The 17,545-nt window shown below is 46.3% G+C and overlaps 2 protein-coding genes across 3 annotated transcripts in view; one reads left to right on the forward strand and one right to left on the reverse strand.

Annotated features, from left to right (window-relative positions):
* Nucleotides 1–11,248, reverse strand: part of Tusp (WD40 superfamily protein Tusp) — a 222,136-nt gene extending 210,888 nt beyond the window's left edge. The window contains exon 1 of the mRNA XM_077632302.1: nucleotides 10,419–11,248. Coding sequence (XP_077488428.1) covers nucleotides 10,419–10,679 — 261 coding nt within the window. The 5' untranslated portion in view covers nucleotides 10,680–11,248. The remainder of the gene's footprint in view (nucleotides 1–10,418) is intronic.
* A 526-nt stretch (nucleotides 11,249–11,774) lies between these two features.
* The window catches only part of LOC144099173 (iron-sulfur clusters transporter ABCB7, mitochondrial-like), a 38,874-nt gene continuing 33,103 nt past the window's right edge, over nucleotides 11,775–17,545 (forward strand). Inside the window, exons 1-5 of one of the 2 annotated variants that reach the window (XM_077632303.1) lie at nucleotides 11,775–11,965; nucleotides 12,289–12,342; nucleotides 12,521–12,730; nucleotides 14,215–14,347; nucleotides 17,043–17,229. In XM_077632303.1, the coding sequence (XP_077488429.1) occupies nucleotides 11,792–11,965; nucleotides 12,289–12,342; nucleotides 12,521–12,730; nucleotides 14,215–14,347; nucleotides 17,043–17,229 (758 nt within the window). In that variant the 5' untranslated portion in view covers nucleotides 11,775–11,791. The remainder of the gene's footprint in view (nucleotides 11,966–12,288; nucleotides 12,343–12,520; nucleotides 12,731–14,214; nucleotides 14,348–17,042; nucleotides 17,230–17,545) is intronic. The other variant, XM_077632304.1, reaches the window with a different exon arrangement.

The following is a 17,545-nucleotide window of genomic DNA, read 5'->3' on the forward strand; positions in this document are numbered from 1 at the left end:
TTTTTTTTTCTTTTTCGGTGTGACCAACACACACACGTCGTGACGGCACAAATCGTTCCGCGCCGCAGCGCGAAGAAAAATCGCGCCAAAAACGATTCGGTGTATTCCACAGAGCTCAAGTGACCCTGCTTCCCGTGTCCCCAACGCCCTATTTTTGCCCATCCTCCCCCGCTCTATACGTTCCAAATGAGGAAGTGATGACCCCATGGCGTGCCGCTTCATGGCTGTGGTAACACTGCCCACTCTCCTCAGAGGCGGACACGGCCGAATCACATTCTATCGGGCCGCGTACAAAGAACGGCAGGTTTGATTAACGGTCGTCCTCACAATATCTTCGGGTTCATTTTTTTTTTTCAGTTATTTCCTCAGCAATATTTTCGAAAGCCTGCGCTGTAAATCGCTGCGGTTCCGACACATTTCGCCGGTACAATTTCTTTTTGGCAGTTGTTTCACCTTGTTCGGTGTTTCTATACAGCCTGCATTGAGAAATAATACATTAGATGACAGCGCCAGCCTTGTCATCTTGTGAAGAGCGGTGAACCGCTGAGAACATTTCGATTTCAGGAATGTGAAGAAAAGGTGTAGTGAACATACTTTTGCGAGTATGTCGCATCTGCGGCACGCAGACAATAGTAATAGCGTTAAATAATAAAAGAACGTAAGAAATGACGAAGTGCAGCGCTGTTCCCTTTTAGGTTCACCATCAAGGTAGACCAACTCGCCCAACAGTTCGTGTAGACTTGCCTAGAATAAAACTGATGAAGGGATAAAACATAGCTAAAAGAACATAACTGAACATATTGGGTGTGCTCAAGCTGCGTTTAAATCTTTCTTAGTAAAAAGTTAGAGCGATATGGTATTCCATGTCGCCCGGTTTCTGTTAGGCAACATTTTAGCGGTTTAGTACATCGCTTCTGCTGCATTTACTTTTGTTCGGACACCTACAGCCACAGAGATTTTTCAAAACGCTTCCCACTACAACCATATTTTTTAAAATTGTATTTCGTTCCAATTTTCGTTTTGATTAATTATCGGTGAACTCCAGAACGGTAAGGTTTTTGTGGTCCTTTGAGAGCAGACTTCACAGGACTGCTGAGGTTGTTCTCACTGCTAAGCAACATTGCCTCTGGTAAAGGGGCTGTAAAAGGCAGCTGAGGCTTCTCTTGGCGTAAGGGCATTTTAACCTTGAATTTCGCATTCGCGTATATGGTGTCAAATATCTGCATGAGAGACTGTCTTAGTAATGCGAGACATCAATAATGTTTTCTCCTCCACTGACCGTTTCCACAAGCAACCAGTTGCACCAAGAAAACGAATTAATTCAGACAATGAAGCCCTATATCCACAATCAGGCTTATCGTACGAGCAGGAAAGACAAAATACATGAATATGGGCGTTGTTGTAAACTTGTAAACGTTGTGTTCAAATTCACAAGAGTTATTTAAACCATGTACATTGAGTCTGTGATATGTGTCACTTTTTGCTGGTTATGCAGGACCTCACCAGCACCTACATTATGGCACCTATATTTAGAGGAAATCTCAGTGTAAAATATTCGCCGATTGCTATTTCTTTATATTTAGCAAGGACTGATCCAGTGATGAAACAGGGGTGAAATTGCAATATACGTGTTGTTTCACCTAAGTCTTTACACAATTTTTTAAAGTAGGCTTTTTGAGTTAGAAGAGCGCCTTTTTTTCGGTATAGCATTGTCAGCAGTGAAGTGCATCAGAATACAGCTAAAGCGTGCTAACTAACAGGCTGGTCTACTAATGTTTAATATTCAAGTTTTTAACTATTACTGTTAGGCTTCTTAATTACTGAGATGCGTGTAGCTCATCGTAAGTAATATCGATATCAGTTTTCAGAATTTCTGAAACGCAGTTGCCCTCGGCTCTGTAGCCCAACAAATTTGGGCTATTTCGACACGTGCGCTGGAGAGCTTGCTTTGCCTGCAAGCTTCTCTAAATCGCATGTATTTTTGGCGCGATGTAGCTGAAATTTTCTGGGCCCCAGCTCCGAGGGTGACCGCGTTTTCGAAATTCTAAAACTGATATAGATGTCACTTACGGTGGGCTACAGGCCTGCCAGTAATTAAGGAGCCTAAAAGTTATAGTTAAAAAGCTGACTATTCAATATTAGTCAACCAGCCTGCTAGTTGCTATGCCTTCACTGCTGACAATGCTATACCGAAAAAAGCGCTCTTCTAACTCAAAAAAAACTTATTTTTAAAAATTGTGTAAAGCCTTAGGTGAAACGCACTGTATAATTCGTAGGTGATGTTGCGAAGCAAGCGTGCTGCGCAGACGAGGAAGTCATGTCGAGATCAGGTGGAATACAAAAAGCTGCTGCACGGAGATTACTGGCGCGTTAAGTCTGAAACTGTCGAAGATAATGCAAATCTCTGCACTACGGCATCCTCCACACTGAGCTGCACCGAATATGCAATCGTTAAACCACACCGTCATAACTGTGGCTCATTTCAAACTCACATTTTAAAAGCACACTCTTTTTAGACGACTAGTACAACTTCTCGCCTAAAAGCTCCCCAGGATCTAATTTGAATTGAATGTGAATGAAAGAACGTATTACCAGTTTAAAATCCAGGCGCTTAAGGCAGCAACAACAACAACAACTCTATTGCCAACGACAGTAAAAACATATTTTAGGTTCTTTCTCCTCTTCTTCGCTGCAGCACTATGTGCGCTCAATTTTTTTTTTGTTACCAACCTTCAAGGACATTCCTCTTTAAAAAAAAATCACTCATTTTTATGACTACCTAAAACATCCGTTCCTTAATTCCAGAAAAAAGTTTCTTTCTTTGTTTTGCTTTCAGTGTTTTCTGCACTCTTATTTTGCCCTTTTCGAACCCTATCCCCATCCTTTATACGCAGAGTAGTATGTCGAAGTATCACACGCTCTGGCTGAAATGTTATCTTTTTCATCAAACACCTCTTTCTTTGTGCGAAATTACTTCACAAAAACTCTTCTTTTTTTACACAACCATCATTACAGTGCTGTTTCCAAGGCATCGAGTAGATTGTGTACAAAGCCCACGCCACTCGCCCTTCTGTGCATGCATCCTACGTGGTTTCTAAATTTACCCTAAAACCTGTAAAACTCCGGTACGCGATCTTTATTGCGTGCAGTGACGTAAATACCGCTGACGCTGTGGCCCGCGTCCAACAGAATGAAACACTTCATCGCGTGTGCAAGTTTTTGTGGCAGCGGAATTCTCGTCATGAGTAGATGTTCGCGACGGAGGAACTTGCATCGCAGGCGAATAAATACAATTCTTTCATAAACTCCCAAACTTTTCCCCTCCGTTCACAGTGATGGGGAAAGCGATACTGCACTTTGCCCCCCCACTTCCGTGCGTAGAACCCGGACCGCGTTGCTGAAGGTGGAATACGGGGCCAGTGGCGATTTACGTGGCCGAATGTGGCGCACGTGGCCGAAGGTGGCACACGTGGCTGGAAGTGGTACGCGTGGCCGGATGTGGCACACACATACGAAAGTTCGTAACCCTTCGATCCGGGGTTTCTGGTGGCGACGCCCAACCTTGTCACCATTACTTTTGATCAGCAGGCGAAAGCGGAAGAATTGGGCAACGAAATTTCCCGACGCCGACGCAGTGTGCCCTTGAGGGAAGTCCCTCTCAGACGTCGTTGCATGAAGGGAAGAAAACATATGAGCGGTTTGACTGGCGACGTTGTACAAGCCGAACGCCACGATAGCGCTCAACCCTTACAAAAATGCTATAAAGACAGTCTATAGACTTTTTACAGACTATATTGCCGTTCTATAGATATTTATTTTTCCCTATTTATAGTCTATAGACTTTCTATACATAAAAGTCTACTAAAAGTGTACGGCCATAAATCTATAGACTGTCTATAGACTGTCTACAGGATTTGTATTGCCTATAAACTGTTCTCTAGGATTGTCTATAAAGTGTCTATAGACATTATAGACAGCAGTCTATGGGCAGTCTATAGACTGTTCAAAGAAATTTTTGTAAGGATTACCAACCAAAAAACCGCCGCTAAGTGAAACATCGTTTAGGCATTTCATCCGTCACATATCGGGCGTGTATGTCGTGACTCATGCTGAGAATCATTCCTCAAGGACTAGACGGCGCACACAAAGCCAGCCTCGAGTGCGAAACTGAGCTGTCGCGATCAGCAGCTGTCACTGTGAGCTTCAATGAGACACCGAGTACGCGCTGACAGACCTGTCAGCTTCGTCAGCGTACGTAGCACAGTTGTTTGCATAATTGATGCCGGCAGCGTGCCTTCACGGCCGCGAAGGATAGCCAGGGCAACGGTGGGGGTGCCGGGCGGGCGGGGCGGAAGGGGGGGGGGGGGGGGGGGGGAACGGGGCGCTGTCGTGTTCCCCATATCCTATTGGCGACGCAGACTGTCTCTGCGCGTATCCACACCAAAGACTGCGCTTCGCAAGCATGCCACTCAGAGCTGTCAGAGCCGTTGTCACACCACCGCTGCTGCCGAGCTACGCGCTCGTCGTCATGATCGGGAGGAGCAAAAAAAAAAAAACAGGGGAAGATCCTTGCATAATGGAGCGCGCAGTGTTGACAAACCCCTGTTAGAAGTGGCGCCGCCCTGTTCTGGCGCGGACACAAGCATCTATGCATGTAATATGCAACTCTGTAGATGTAAACAAATTGAGAGAGGATACAAGGGTCCAGAAATGGCACTGAGTCACTGGGCGTTGATTTGGGTCACAGGCAGAAGAAATAGGTAATCTGCTATGGCACGCGTAAAATGAGATGTGTCACATTTGTTCCTACAAACCACGCAACATTTTGTTTAAGCGCCGGACAAACAATACAGAAAGCTGCGCCGCACATTCCAGCTTTGCTAAGTAGACGGTAGTCTTGTGCCCTTTGGCACATTGCTACGACTGCAGCATGAACGGAAGGCCACGGGTGACCTTTGTGGTCGCTACAGAAGTCAAACTTCGAGACCTATGACTTCTACAAAAAGTTTTGTTTAGCACGGTGCGTTTTTTATTTTTTGAGGAAGCGATGAGCGAGTAATTTCTTTGCATTTTAGTCTATTCAAAACTTTGCTCACCTGACCCCCATACACTCTTCACTTTCCCAAGAAATGAATAAGTGTAAGCAGAAACGACGTGCCACCTGGAGTTCTTTGTGGCCAATGCCTTTCCGACGTGTTTTATTTAAAGTAAATTGTTATGAAAAACACTAAGGCACCCGTGTGCTGTGCGATGTCAGTTCACGTTAAAGATCCCCAGGCGATCGAAATTATTCGGAAGCCCTCCACTACGGCACCTCTTTCTTCCTTTCTTCTCTCACTGCCTCCTTTATCGCTTCCCTTACGGCGCGGTTCAGGTGTCCAATGATATATGAGACAGATACTGCGCCATTTCCTTTTCCCAAGAAACCAATTATTATTATTATATTATTATTATTATTATTATTATTATTATTATTATTATTATTATTATTATTATTATTATTATTATTATTATTATTATTATTATTATTATTATTATTATTATTATTATTATTATTATTATTATTATTATTATTATTATTATTATTATGACAGAACGAACCAGTGAACGGGGTGCCGGCATGTTGAAAGAAAAAAACGTGAGGTTCTTCTCCGTGCTTCGAAGATTCTGTCCACGAATATTCTTAATTTTTCCCGGTTAGCAGCCCTCGCGAGTGAAAACTTGGTCTACTGACGAGCTTGCAACTTTCGACGTCTCCGTTCTGCTAGACTGTCTAAAGTCGTTAGAGGTGGAAAGCAGCCAAATCGGCCGAGTGGCAGAACTGCATGCAGTAATGACAAAGGCAAGCGCAGTAAATGGCAAAGGAAAAACGCAGGGATGATCACGCTTCCAAAAATATGGAATTTTTTCCAGAAAGTAACCCACTCTCTGCATCTTAACTCCTGTCAGACGACGTTTTTTTTTTCCTTGTATTCCGAGTTGGCTTATTTGCTTCTGCGCTCCGCTGCTGAAAATTACAGCCCGCGAGCTGGATCTCTGCCAGGGGCTTCCCATAAATTGAAATTACGGGGCTGTCGTTGACGTGTCGCGGACAACTAGCCATGTTTATGACTCCAACACTCATGGCAAAGGCTGCGAGCAATTACTCCACTTTACACAAGGACTAAAGTCGTATTTATGAGCCGACGAAACTAAAGAACAAAGATTACACAAAGTGTGTCTGCAAACTACGCGGCAGTTCAGACTACTGGCAATATACCTTATAAAGGAACTGACTGTTCAACACCATTCGCGTAGCGTACACGCGGGAAAACGCTGTAAAACACGAGTACCTGTTGCACAAAGCATGACAGATCAACTCAATAATAAAACACACTCACCAGGAAGCCGAATCCATGCTCAAAACTGTAAACAGACGCGGAAGATGTATATGGGTGTTTTGATATCAGCCACGACGATTTGCATGACACTGACACATCTAGGTATGAGGTTACGGCTGCTACACACAATTGGTTGAATATACAAGCACAGGTACTTTGCACACGCCGACCATTCATCCAGTAACTGAACTAGTAAAAGAAATATGAGCCAAAATCTGAGCATCGTGGTTTCTTGACCACAAGCCAGTTATGTACGACGTGTCCCTTCGCATACAAGCCCTTCTTCCGGCGCCATTAAATAAAATTGCCCGCTATGCGTGAAACAAAATTGTTTGCGAATTAAGGGGGTGCCTTCAGAAAAACAGGGGGTGGGGGGGGGGGGGGGACATACTGACCTCGGCCACCGCAACGACGAAGGCATAACGATGAAGGCTAAATACAAAAACGCCCGTTTTTATACTCACCTGAGATTCCTGTCCACTTCAAAGAAGTACAGACGTCCGAAATTAATAAAGACCGCCCCGGTAAGGCGTGCCTCATATAGCCCACAACGTTGCCTTGGTACGCAAGAATCACTTTTCCTTTTTCCTTTTATTTCTTGCGTGCGTCAGCGCAATGCGCGTCGCCAGCGGCACACATTCTGAACGTGAACGAACCGTCAGCTTAACAGATGCTGCTGAAAATGTCAGTATGACGCTCGATAGAACCTGAAAAAGTATGCACGTTTAGATTTAGGATGGTGGAAAGGAATACTCTGTTTACGTGGCCTCGGACGCTTGAGTTGGTCCTCAGGATGACTGAATGTGGCCGAGAAAACAGCAGGCGCTGAGAGTGCGTTTTGGTTGACTACGGTGCTGTTCTTTCTGACAGCGACGTTGTTAAGCCACGCAGCTTGGAGGCAGAAAAAGTAAAGTTTAATGAAAGGAAAGGTGACTAGGTCGGCTGGCGGTAATGTGAGTTTGGCGCGATTGATTTCTCTCTCGATAATAATATGGCAAATCGACATCGAGATAAACCACGCCCACTTTGCAAACGCTGTTTTCAAACGACGAGACTCTTGCTAGGTCTAGGGTGAGGCGGGCACCATTCGCTCGCTCCCACTTCGCGCACGGGTACACAGCTGCGTGGTATAAAAAGCTTGAAGGCTAATCTGCGTCTCGCTTGTCCTACTGCTTAAAGTGTAGTGCGTTCCTTTCTACAGTAGGGTATCTCCTTGTCACACCTCTCTTTATGGAGCTTCAACAGAGCCCCGTGTATTCTTCGAGACTATCATCTACGCTTGTGAGGCATGCATGGGTTGCTCCTCTGTTATCAAAGTGAGCTTAGCCCGTCATTGGTGAGGTGTGCACCCTCTGAAGCCCATTTATTACAGCGCTAGCTGTTAAAGGGACGTTGGCCGGTTTCACAACGTTTGGCGTCCGCACAGGTGCAGAGCAGAGGTAGATTGACCGTTGCACAGGTGTGCACCTGTACACCTGAGTGCACGGACAGACGAAACTGAGTGGACACTAGAGACCGGATATAGGAAAGTCGAAATATAACCGTCTAATCGATTTCCATGCATTAAAAAAGGAACGACGTTAGTTTAATGTGCGGCCCCCGAACAGTCATTACTCATTTGCAATGACGAAATGCAACGAGGGTAGAAGAATATTCATGCCTCGTGTTTTTGATAGTATTGACTGCGGCCATGACTACCCACGGGGGTCTGGATAGCGTACTGTTGCAAGAAGTGAGAATGAAGAGTTTTGGAATTAAACACGGAGGGATCGCTGCTTTGTCTTGGTTGTAATGGTTTGATCATATTTATCTACGTAACATCATCGACTGCCTTTTAAGATGTTTCTAGGCATAAGCAAGCTATCCTTAACATCTCTTAGCCCTTGGGTCTCTCTAGGGTGTTTTATTTTCTTCGTTTTTCTGGAAACTAAACTGAATCGAATCAATGCCGCACTATAAAATCTTGCCACAATCTCATTTCAGAATTGCTGGACCTCACCCCTTCATGGCAAAATACTGCTGAAATAGTTTCACGGATCGTTGGTAGCCTGAGATTGATATTACTTGCAGATAGAATGTTATTTATTTGACAGCATGGTCAACGATGCGTCCTTCGAGGCTTCGATCGACAACAATATTTTGAGGAAATTTTAAGCAGTTGAAACAAACCCACTGCAAGCATTCGTTAAAGCCTTCTTCACTGCAAAGCTCACAAGCAATAGGAGAAGCAAAAAAACAGCGGTTGGTCAATGAATTGTATATTTTCTCTCCTTTATTGCCAATGCACTTTGCGTTCGTGCATTAGTCGCGCAACTCCGCATTCAGCAATAATGTTCTCTTCGTTTTTTTTTGTTTTTGATAACCAAGGCTTCACATCCCTTTCGTGCTCTCCGTGTCATTTCCAGAGAAGCCGCAGGGAAAATGCTTGCATTCCCTTTCTCCTTAAATACTTAGTTCTAGCACTCAGTGCTTCCAGCTGATGTGTATTTGTTAGCTGAAAGTGCGGATCTGTTTGCAAGGTTGTTTCTATAAGGTATTGGGAACTTTTCGTCTGATCGAAGAGGCTGTGGTGCTCTCCTTCGATTCTGGCTTGCATTTGGTTCCAGAGTGTGTTTGATGGGAAAGCAAAAGATGACTCATTGACATGAAAACCCGGCGTCTCCAATAACTCGCGATTGGGCGAAACGGTGTGACGTCATCAGAGGCGGGAAAATACGAAATGTTAACCAGCAATAGTCAGCAGTTGTATTTACAACTGGCCGAATACAAAGGAATCGAATGCAATTGTAATAGAACTGATATAGAATTGGAATAGAACTATAATAGAATTCGAATGGTAATTTTTTTTATAGACAGATATTGTTTACGTTATTAGAAAAACTTTATCGAATGTTATTTAGCTCTCGTCTGATTCCACACTTTATCCAGCTTTTCTTTCTTTTAATTTCTATCATCTTTCGTACTCTTTCCTGATAAAGCTTTTTCGAATCTCAGTTTCGCTGTCACAATTATTTTTAGGTATGCATGGGGATACTGGGGTGAATTGGTGGGAAAGACTGCGTGGCCCGGTAAACGATGACACATCATTGTTTTCTAATCATCGCCGGTTAAAAGCCCGTCATGCCCATCGCGTTCATTTCTTTTTCATGTCTCCGAGTTTTCAGGACTGAAAGACCCAGCAAGAGAGAATGAAAAAGCAATGAATATTCATAGTTGATGCTTCTATGAATGATGAAAGTAAGGTGAGAGACAGAGCTCCGGAAAAGAAGACAACACTTTCGCGAGGAGATATTCTATCTGTGTCGGTGTTTTTGTGGAAAGAAACTTTACTTGAGCTGGCTGCCAGCACGCAAATCTAATAAATTACTTAGAATAAACGAACATCATCATAATTGCACAGAATAGTAAATTTACATACGGCTCGAACATATGCAAGAAATCGGTTGTTAGAAACGGCAATGCTTTCCGTGGTCACAATTTTTTGCAGTCGTGACAAATAATTAGATGCGGAGCAAGATCCGTACTGTTAGTCATTTGTCGTCACATAACATGTTCAATTCCTGTTATCTACATCCTCATATACTCAACTCGTAAGTGTGGAGAAAAAAAAAAGACGATTTCGTTCCAGGGATTGAAACGCTTCCAAACCGCACAACGAGTGTTCCGTGGAAACCTTTCTATCCTTCTTTTGGAATCCATGCATGTTAATCATGGACCAATAAGTGGTCATAATCGACCAGACCATGTGTCTTTCGCCACAGTGTTCAAACTCTTAGGCGCCAAAGAAATAAAAAGCATGGGCTCTCGAATGCACCACGCAAAAAAAAAACTGTCCCCGCTGAATAAAAAAAAAAGAATTAAAATATCCGTAATGTCAGGCGTGTGGACTGAAAAAGCACACAAGTGCGACATCAGCCCCCGCTGTAGGGGCGTCGTTCCGAGCACGTGTAGAGGCGACGGTGTCCGGATGCCGCACGCGCGAAACTAAGGCGCGCGCGGGGATGCACGCACGTGACTGCCCAATCGGGCGGCGCTCACCTCGGAGCGGTGACCGCGGAGGTTGTAGTTGGTTCGCTGCGGGTGCTCGGCCGTCTTGCGGCAGTGGCACGTGGTGAAGGTGACGCCCACGATGCCGCGCGCGTTGCCGGACGCCAGCCAGCCGTCCTGGTAGTAGTTGACGCGGTTCAGCCGCCAGCCGTCCTCCTCGGGCAGCTCGTCGGGCACCTTGCCCATCCACGTGAGCGACAGCACCGAGCAGTCGGTGCGCGACGACCAGCTCCGCTCGAAGTGGAGATGCATGGTCAGCCTTTTCTTCTCCCTCAACAACCGCGGCCGGCCGCCGTCTTTCTTCTGCGAGCCGTATTGATCGCCGCCGCTCGCCGGCTCGCCGGCAGCACTAAGCTAGCCGCCCGCGACGACGAATGCGGCGAGGCTGGCCCGCGTCGCCACCACCGTCGCCGCCGAGTCGCGAGACACGCCGTTTCCCGAAACATCGGCGCGCCGGCCGACGCGTCGCAGACCCGGAAGCGCCACGCACACCCCCCGACCGACCGATGCACGGAACCACCACCCCACGTCCACGTCGTCGACACGCACGCTCAGCGGCGAAGTCAGCTCGGCCTAGAGGCACGGCGACGAACACGGCGCGCGCGGAGTCGTGGGGAAAGGCTCTGCGTCGGGAGGCGCTGGACGGTAGCTTGGCCGAGCGGGCCGGACGTCATGCTGTCGGGGAGCGCAGGGCGGGGCCGGGTCGAGAAGCAGCGGGCTGCCCGTGGTCGTCGCGGTGGTCATTCAGAGCGTGGGGAGTGCCGCAGCGAGAGCTCGCCGCCGGGCTGCGTCCCGAGCCACCGCGACATCATCTCGCGACTGGAGAGCTGGGCTGTTCTCGGATCAGGAGAGGAGTGCGGGGCTGCGGGCGAGGGTCTCCAGCCGCTGCCGGCGCAAGCGCGCGAGCGCGCGTCCGAATCCGAAAATCGAAAGCGCGTGGGTGTCGCCCTCTAACGAGTACGAAAGTAAGCTGCGTAGACGCAATCTGCAAGCAACAAAACCACCGCGGAAACCATTGCAGTACACCACAGAGCAACATTCACAGCGCGTAATACATAAAAAAAAAGATGTCAGGGGTGCTATAGGCAATGGTTTCGTTATACTGTCACCACTCTCACTGCGTTACTACGTGACTGAAACCTGAGCCCAATTAGAGTTTATATTTGCACAACCATCAAGCAACTGCAGTGTATTGCAATGCATGTTCGCCCTGTAATAGCTCGAGACCATCAGTCCTGCTCTGTCATAATAGAAAGGCATAAAAATTTCTAATGAACAGTGTGAAAAATTTGGAGACCGAAACCAGACCCAAAGGCAGCCTCTAATTCAGCAGGTGGCAGTGCGGTTGACTAGCGGCTGCCAGCATGGCGGCCTATGTAGTGGTTGGTCGCTGTAGGTTCATTGCTAATTTGAAGATTAATTCAGTTGTAGCGTGCTATGGGAATAGTAATGTTAACGTATGGCGTAGGTTTCTCAGTGTTTCTTCGAGAAAACTTTCATACCCTCCCGCGGTGCGATTAATTTGCCCCAAAAAGCAGGTAAGTTATCAGCCGGGTCGGTCTCAATGACTCGAATAGGTCATTCAGAACGTCGGCAAGAGTTGGCATGCAATTGAATATAGCAATTCCTTTTTCTTTTGTCACCTTCAATATGTGTTTTTATGATCATTGCTGTGTTGTATGTACGAGCTTCTTGCTTTGTGTGTGTCTTTTGTCGGGGTCCTTGTTCTAGATATAATCTGTCGCACCGTCGTATAGTGTGATCCGCGTAATAACGTGATCGCTTCTGCATATCTAACTCCCCCTCTCTCTCTCTGTTCTTCCCTCTTTTTGCTTCATTTGTTCACCTATTGTCACGGCAGTTTCCAAGTCGTCATCACGATAACCCTCTGCTGAAACAATTGCCGCACATTAAGGTAAAAAATCCAAGTACGTGTAGTTGAGTTTGCTCTTTTTATTAAGTATATAATAGCGTTGCGTTAGTGACAGCTATGACAAAATTTTGTGAAAACGAGGTGTAACACTTTTGGCGATAAATCGTCTTAATATCCTGCCGCGGAGCTTGAGTTACTGCGTCGCCTTACATGTACCCAGCTTCTCCAAAGGAACGTGCAGCTGGGCAAACCGAGGAAATGCTTCCACCCTGGAGCCTCAACGCTACTGCCTGCTCAGGTCGGGGTTCCTTTAGAATCTGTCAGTGGCTGGTCTATCATCAGACAGATGTTCGTTTACCTCTGGCCCAAGGAAAAGCCGGAGATTCGAAAAAGAGTGGTCGTAGCCCTGGGAATATTGATCTTGGCTAAGGTACGTATGCCAGAATTGCACTCCTGTGTGCCTCCTTTTGTAAATCATAGTGTTTGTGTAAACCAGGCAAGTACTATACGATAGTGCTTGAATGTCAACAGCCCTGCCTACTAATCGAGCAGAAACATTTTGACATTACAGAACTACGTCAACAGGTTTCTTCATGTTAGATGGTGATCCAGTATACAGGGAGCTGTCTATTCACCTTGACACCATTTCTTTTTGTTGTACTGCTTGTTGGAGGACTAGCGAATCTGTCTCTTCCCAGCAGGTGGAGACGCTAATTCTCCCAGCCGACTGAACTCGCTTTTGTGCTAAGAGTTCCACCTTAAGATGGTGATTTTCTTTTAGTGCGCTAGCACTTATAGTGGCTATTTCCTGCATTTAGCCATTGTTTGTTAGTTTGTCTGAAGCCTGCTTTGTGGTTAGCTGCCCACCTGCCCGCCGTGTTATAGGTAACCTGCTCAGGTGTGTGTGTGTGTGTGTGTGTGCGTGTACACATCTGGCAGGTTGTGATGATGTCACAGGGCGACGTGACCTAGGTCGCAGGTGTACAATAAACAAGGCAAAACAACAGCCATACAGAGCTAGTGCAGCTGATTTGGATTTGGCCTAACTGCGTAAATCGATGACCAATTTTTCTCCTTAAACTCTGCAAATGAAGATACGAACTGAGTTAATTTTCAGCGCAAACTTGAAATAGAATGTTTTTGCAAAATATAGGTATCAACAAGCACTGGTAGAACTGAAAGCTCGGCGAATAGGTATTGGTTTTAGAACAGTGCATAAAAATGAAGACATCATTTTTTGCGCTATATCCTACCAGCAATGATATAAACGAATTTTTAGTAAGTGTCTAAATGAATACACAGGTTACTCTATGTACACATGCTTCAAGTATGAAAGATAAGTAGTATTAGTGTACAGTCGGTAGTTTTTATTGGTGGTACTGCAGAGACAAACAGTCCGCATAAATTGTGTACGGACAATGGAAAGAACACATACTACATGGGACAATGACTCTTCTTTTTTGTGACACTCCCACTGTCGATCCCATTGCCGGTCATAGCAAGGAACTTAATGAAAAATCAGAAGACGGTTGCAAGCTAACACAAATAATCTAACATCAGCTGGATTGTGATCACAAAGAAATGGCGACATATTGGAGTGGATGCTCTAACCACCAGGCCACCGCAGTTAGGATCCGGCTTGTTTGTGGGAGGTGTTGGGTTCATAGGCAGGAGGTGTATTTTTATCGGTGGGTTCCCGGCTGTAGGCTGTGTGGACCGCGCCGCTGGCACCATATTTTTGAGAAACAAATTAAGAACACCAAACTCTGTAAAAAAAAAAAAGTGAAGATTTTACAAAAGTAGACGGGTGCAATGCTTTATTGAAAAAGAAAAAAAAAACATGATAGCTCTGCAAATATTACTCGATTTCATTTTGCATCACTATTTCTTTTTTCATCTTATTTTTTTCCTCAGATTATCAATATTGAAGTACCATTCATCTTCAAGGCTGCTGTTGATTACCTGAATGAACAAACGGGGAGTCACCTTTCTCTTGCTGATGCGTCGAGCACGCTAACCTCGGCTGCATTCGCAATTCTTGTTGGCTGTAAGTTTCTTTATTCTGTTGACCTTCTATATCTAACCAGAATACTTGCTTAGCATTACTAATACGCCTGTCACAGAGGCAGTTATGAGGTGGTATCAGTTAGATTTATTATTGCAAAATTGTTTTCACTTGTTGCCAGGCAAGTGTATAGCGAGCCTCTACAGGTATTTAATATTTGCACCATTTTCTCTCCTAAGATGCTCTGTTGTTGATGAAAACTGCGTGTTTGGTATCATTAAAAAAATCATTTGTTAATTTAGACTCTCATAACAGCTGTATTTATTGTACCTTTAAAGTAAGGGGTCCTAAAATGCATGCTGCCTCTTCATGCATTTGTTTTTATTCCTATTTCAGAATTTTTTTTCATTCGTGTGCTGTGTGTGTATGTGGTCCACTTAAGTGGGTGATATTTTATACTGTTGCAGAGCATATTTGTTGCACTTGGTTCTTCATGTGAACATCTCTGTGGTCCTGAATATCTGCCATGCCTTTGAATATTGTCACCGATAAACGGTCAAAGCACTCAAAGCCAGGTTTAATTAGACGTGCTACGCGTCCAGGACAGCAGGGTGCTCGAGCGAGGAAGACGAAAACCTCTAGCCCCACGAGAGCGCAAGGCATGGCAAGTCCCATCTAAAACAGTTTGGCCGTGGCATGGCGTCACTGGATTGATTGGGACTGTGGCATTACTCCCCCTCTCTGAAGGGCAACGACTCGGTGCCGCAACAATGAGAAGCACGAAGACAAGGGACGGCGCATGTGTCCGGCAGCTGGTGTGGACAGGCCTGAAGTGCTAGCGGGCATGTTACGGCTTCATCCGTGCGACATGGACGACTTCGGGGATCGGCCGTCTAGAGGAGCGAACTGTTCCCTGGGGGAGAACTTCATAGTTCACCTCACTGACTTGGCGGAGTACCTCGTAGGGGCCAAAATATCGGCGTAGAAGCTTTTCGGAGCGCCCACGCATGCGTATTCGGCTCCAAACCCAGACTTGTTCGCCGGGCTGGTAACTAGCAGCTCGGTGGCGGAGGTTATAGCGGCGAGCGTCGAGGGCTTGCTGGTGCCGGATGCGCTGTCGGGCGAGTTGGCGGGCGGCCTCGGCGTGACGAAAGAATTGGGCAGCACCCATAACAGATGAGGTACTACTAGTCGGGAACAACATGGCGTCCAGCATGGTTGTGGCTTCGCGACCATGCACCAAACGAAATGGAGTGAAGCGTGTCGTTTCTTGTAGAGCAGTGTTATAGGCAAATGTGACGTAAGGGAGTATGGCGTCCCAGTTGCGGTGGTCTGTGTCAACATACATGGAAATCATGTCGGCGATCGTCTTGTTGAGCCGTTCGGTGAGGCCGTTCGTTTGAGGGTGGTAAGCGGTTGTCTTGCGGTGACTGGTGCCGCTCAGGCGCATAACCTCCTGTGTAAGGGCCAAGGTGAAGGCCGTTCCTCTGTCAGTTAAAACGATGGCGGGTGCACCGTGAAGAAGCACAATATTTTGAACGAAAAAGTTCGCAATTTCGTCAGCGGTACCACGAGGGGGAGCTTTAGTTTCACAGTACCGGCTGAGGTAGTCGGTGGCGACCACAATGTAGCGGTTACCCAGCGAGGACTCCGGAAATGGGCCCAGTGTTTGCCTGGCAGAACAGTTATTGCGTATTTCGAAGAACTCGGCGAATTCGCGGGACAGCACGCTTTGTCCGAAGCCTCGGCATCAGTGGAGGCACCGACCACTCCCATAAAAACTGACGTGAACCCGAACCTCCCGTCTAATCAGAAACGCTGCCTCGAAGGCGTTATCCAGTCTTTCTGTGACTGCTTCGCCTCGACCTCTAAGGTTAGGCATACACCGCTCACTAAGCACCGAATTATAGTCGACGCCAACCAGCAGCCGTTATGTCAGCCGCCTCACCGGATCTCTTCAAAGGAGCGTGATGCCATTCGCCGCCAAGTTCAAGAAATGCTCCAGGACGACGTGATACAGCCGTCGACGAGCCCGTAGGCGTCGCCTGTTGTTCTAGTAGCAAAGAAAGATGGAACCCTACGGTTCTGCATTGATTACCGACGTTTAACAAAGTCACAAAAAAAGATGTTTATCCTCTGCCGCGCATTGATGACTCCCTGGATCGGCTGCGCCAAGCCAAGTACTTACCATCGCTAGATTTACGCAGCGGCTATCGAGGTGGACAAACGCGACCGGGAAAAGACCGCCTTTATTACACCGGACGGTCTGTACGAATTCCGAGTGCTCCCTTTCGGCCTGTGCTCGGCTCCTGCAACCTTCCAGCGGATGATAGATACCGTTCTTGCCGATCTGAAATGGCAGTCCTGTCTCATGTACTTGGATGACGTTGTCATCTTCTCTGATACTTAGAAGGACTTTGATGTAGGCCAGTTGGTATGACATCATGAAGAGCAAAACCGCAAAACAGGACGAGACTGGGACAACCGCCCTGTGTTGTCGCCTGCCTCAGTCTCCTCCTGTTTTGCGGTTTTGCTCTTCATGTTCTCTGATACGTTTGAAGAGCACCTGAGACGCCTGCGCGCTGTGTTCGAAACAGTCCGGCCGCTGCATGGCGCCACTGGATTGATTGGGACTGTGGCATTATATTGCATTTTGTGAATCACTTTAATGATTGGTGAAATGTTTCAGTTCCCCAGACTTAATTTTATCTTTGCACGTGCACATTGCCTCTCTCAGATGGTCTTGCAAGGGCTGGCGCATCGGGCTTCAATGAGCTCAGGAATGCTGTGTTCGCCAAGGTGGCCCACCACTCAATTCGGGAGGTGGCGCGACGACTCTTCCTACATCTCCACCAGTTGGACCTCAACTTCCACCTGTCGCGGCAGACAGGTGCCCTTTCCAAGGCCATTGATCGTGGAACAAGGTATTACATAAAACTAGTAGATAGAATGCAAAAGCTTATTTAATAAGCAGTTGTAATAAAAAGCATTAATAGCAATAATATAATTATAAGGCCGATAAGTAGTTACAGTAAAAGCTCATTAATTCGAACTTCAAGGGACTGGAAACAGTGTTCAAATTATCCGGAAGTTCTACCATTATCGAATGACCCGAAAAAACTGCCAAGAACTGCTTGCATCACGGTAAATTTACTTGGTAAATTTACTTGGTGAAAGACTGGGCAATGGTTCCCTGATTTTGAGATGAGAACAGTGTGGCAGTGACTATTTTTCACGTTT

Source organism: Amblyomma americanum, chromosome 7, assembly GCF_052857255.1.
Source record: "Amblyomma americanum isolate KBUSLIRL-KWMA chromosome 7, ASM5285725v1, whole genome shotgun sequence".
In the NCBI taxonomy this organism is placed as follows: Eukaryota; Metazoa; Arthropoda; class Arachnida; order Ixodida; family Ixodidae; genus Amblyomma; species Amblyomma americanum.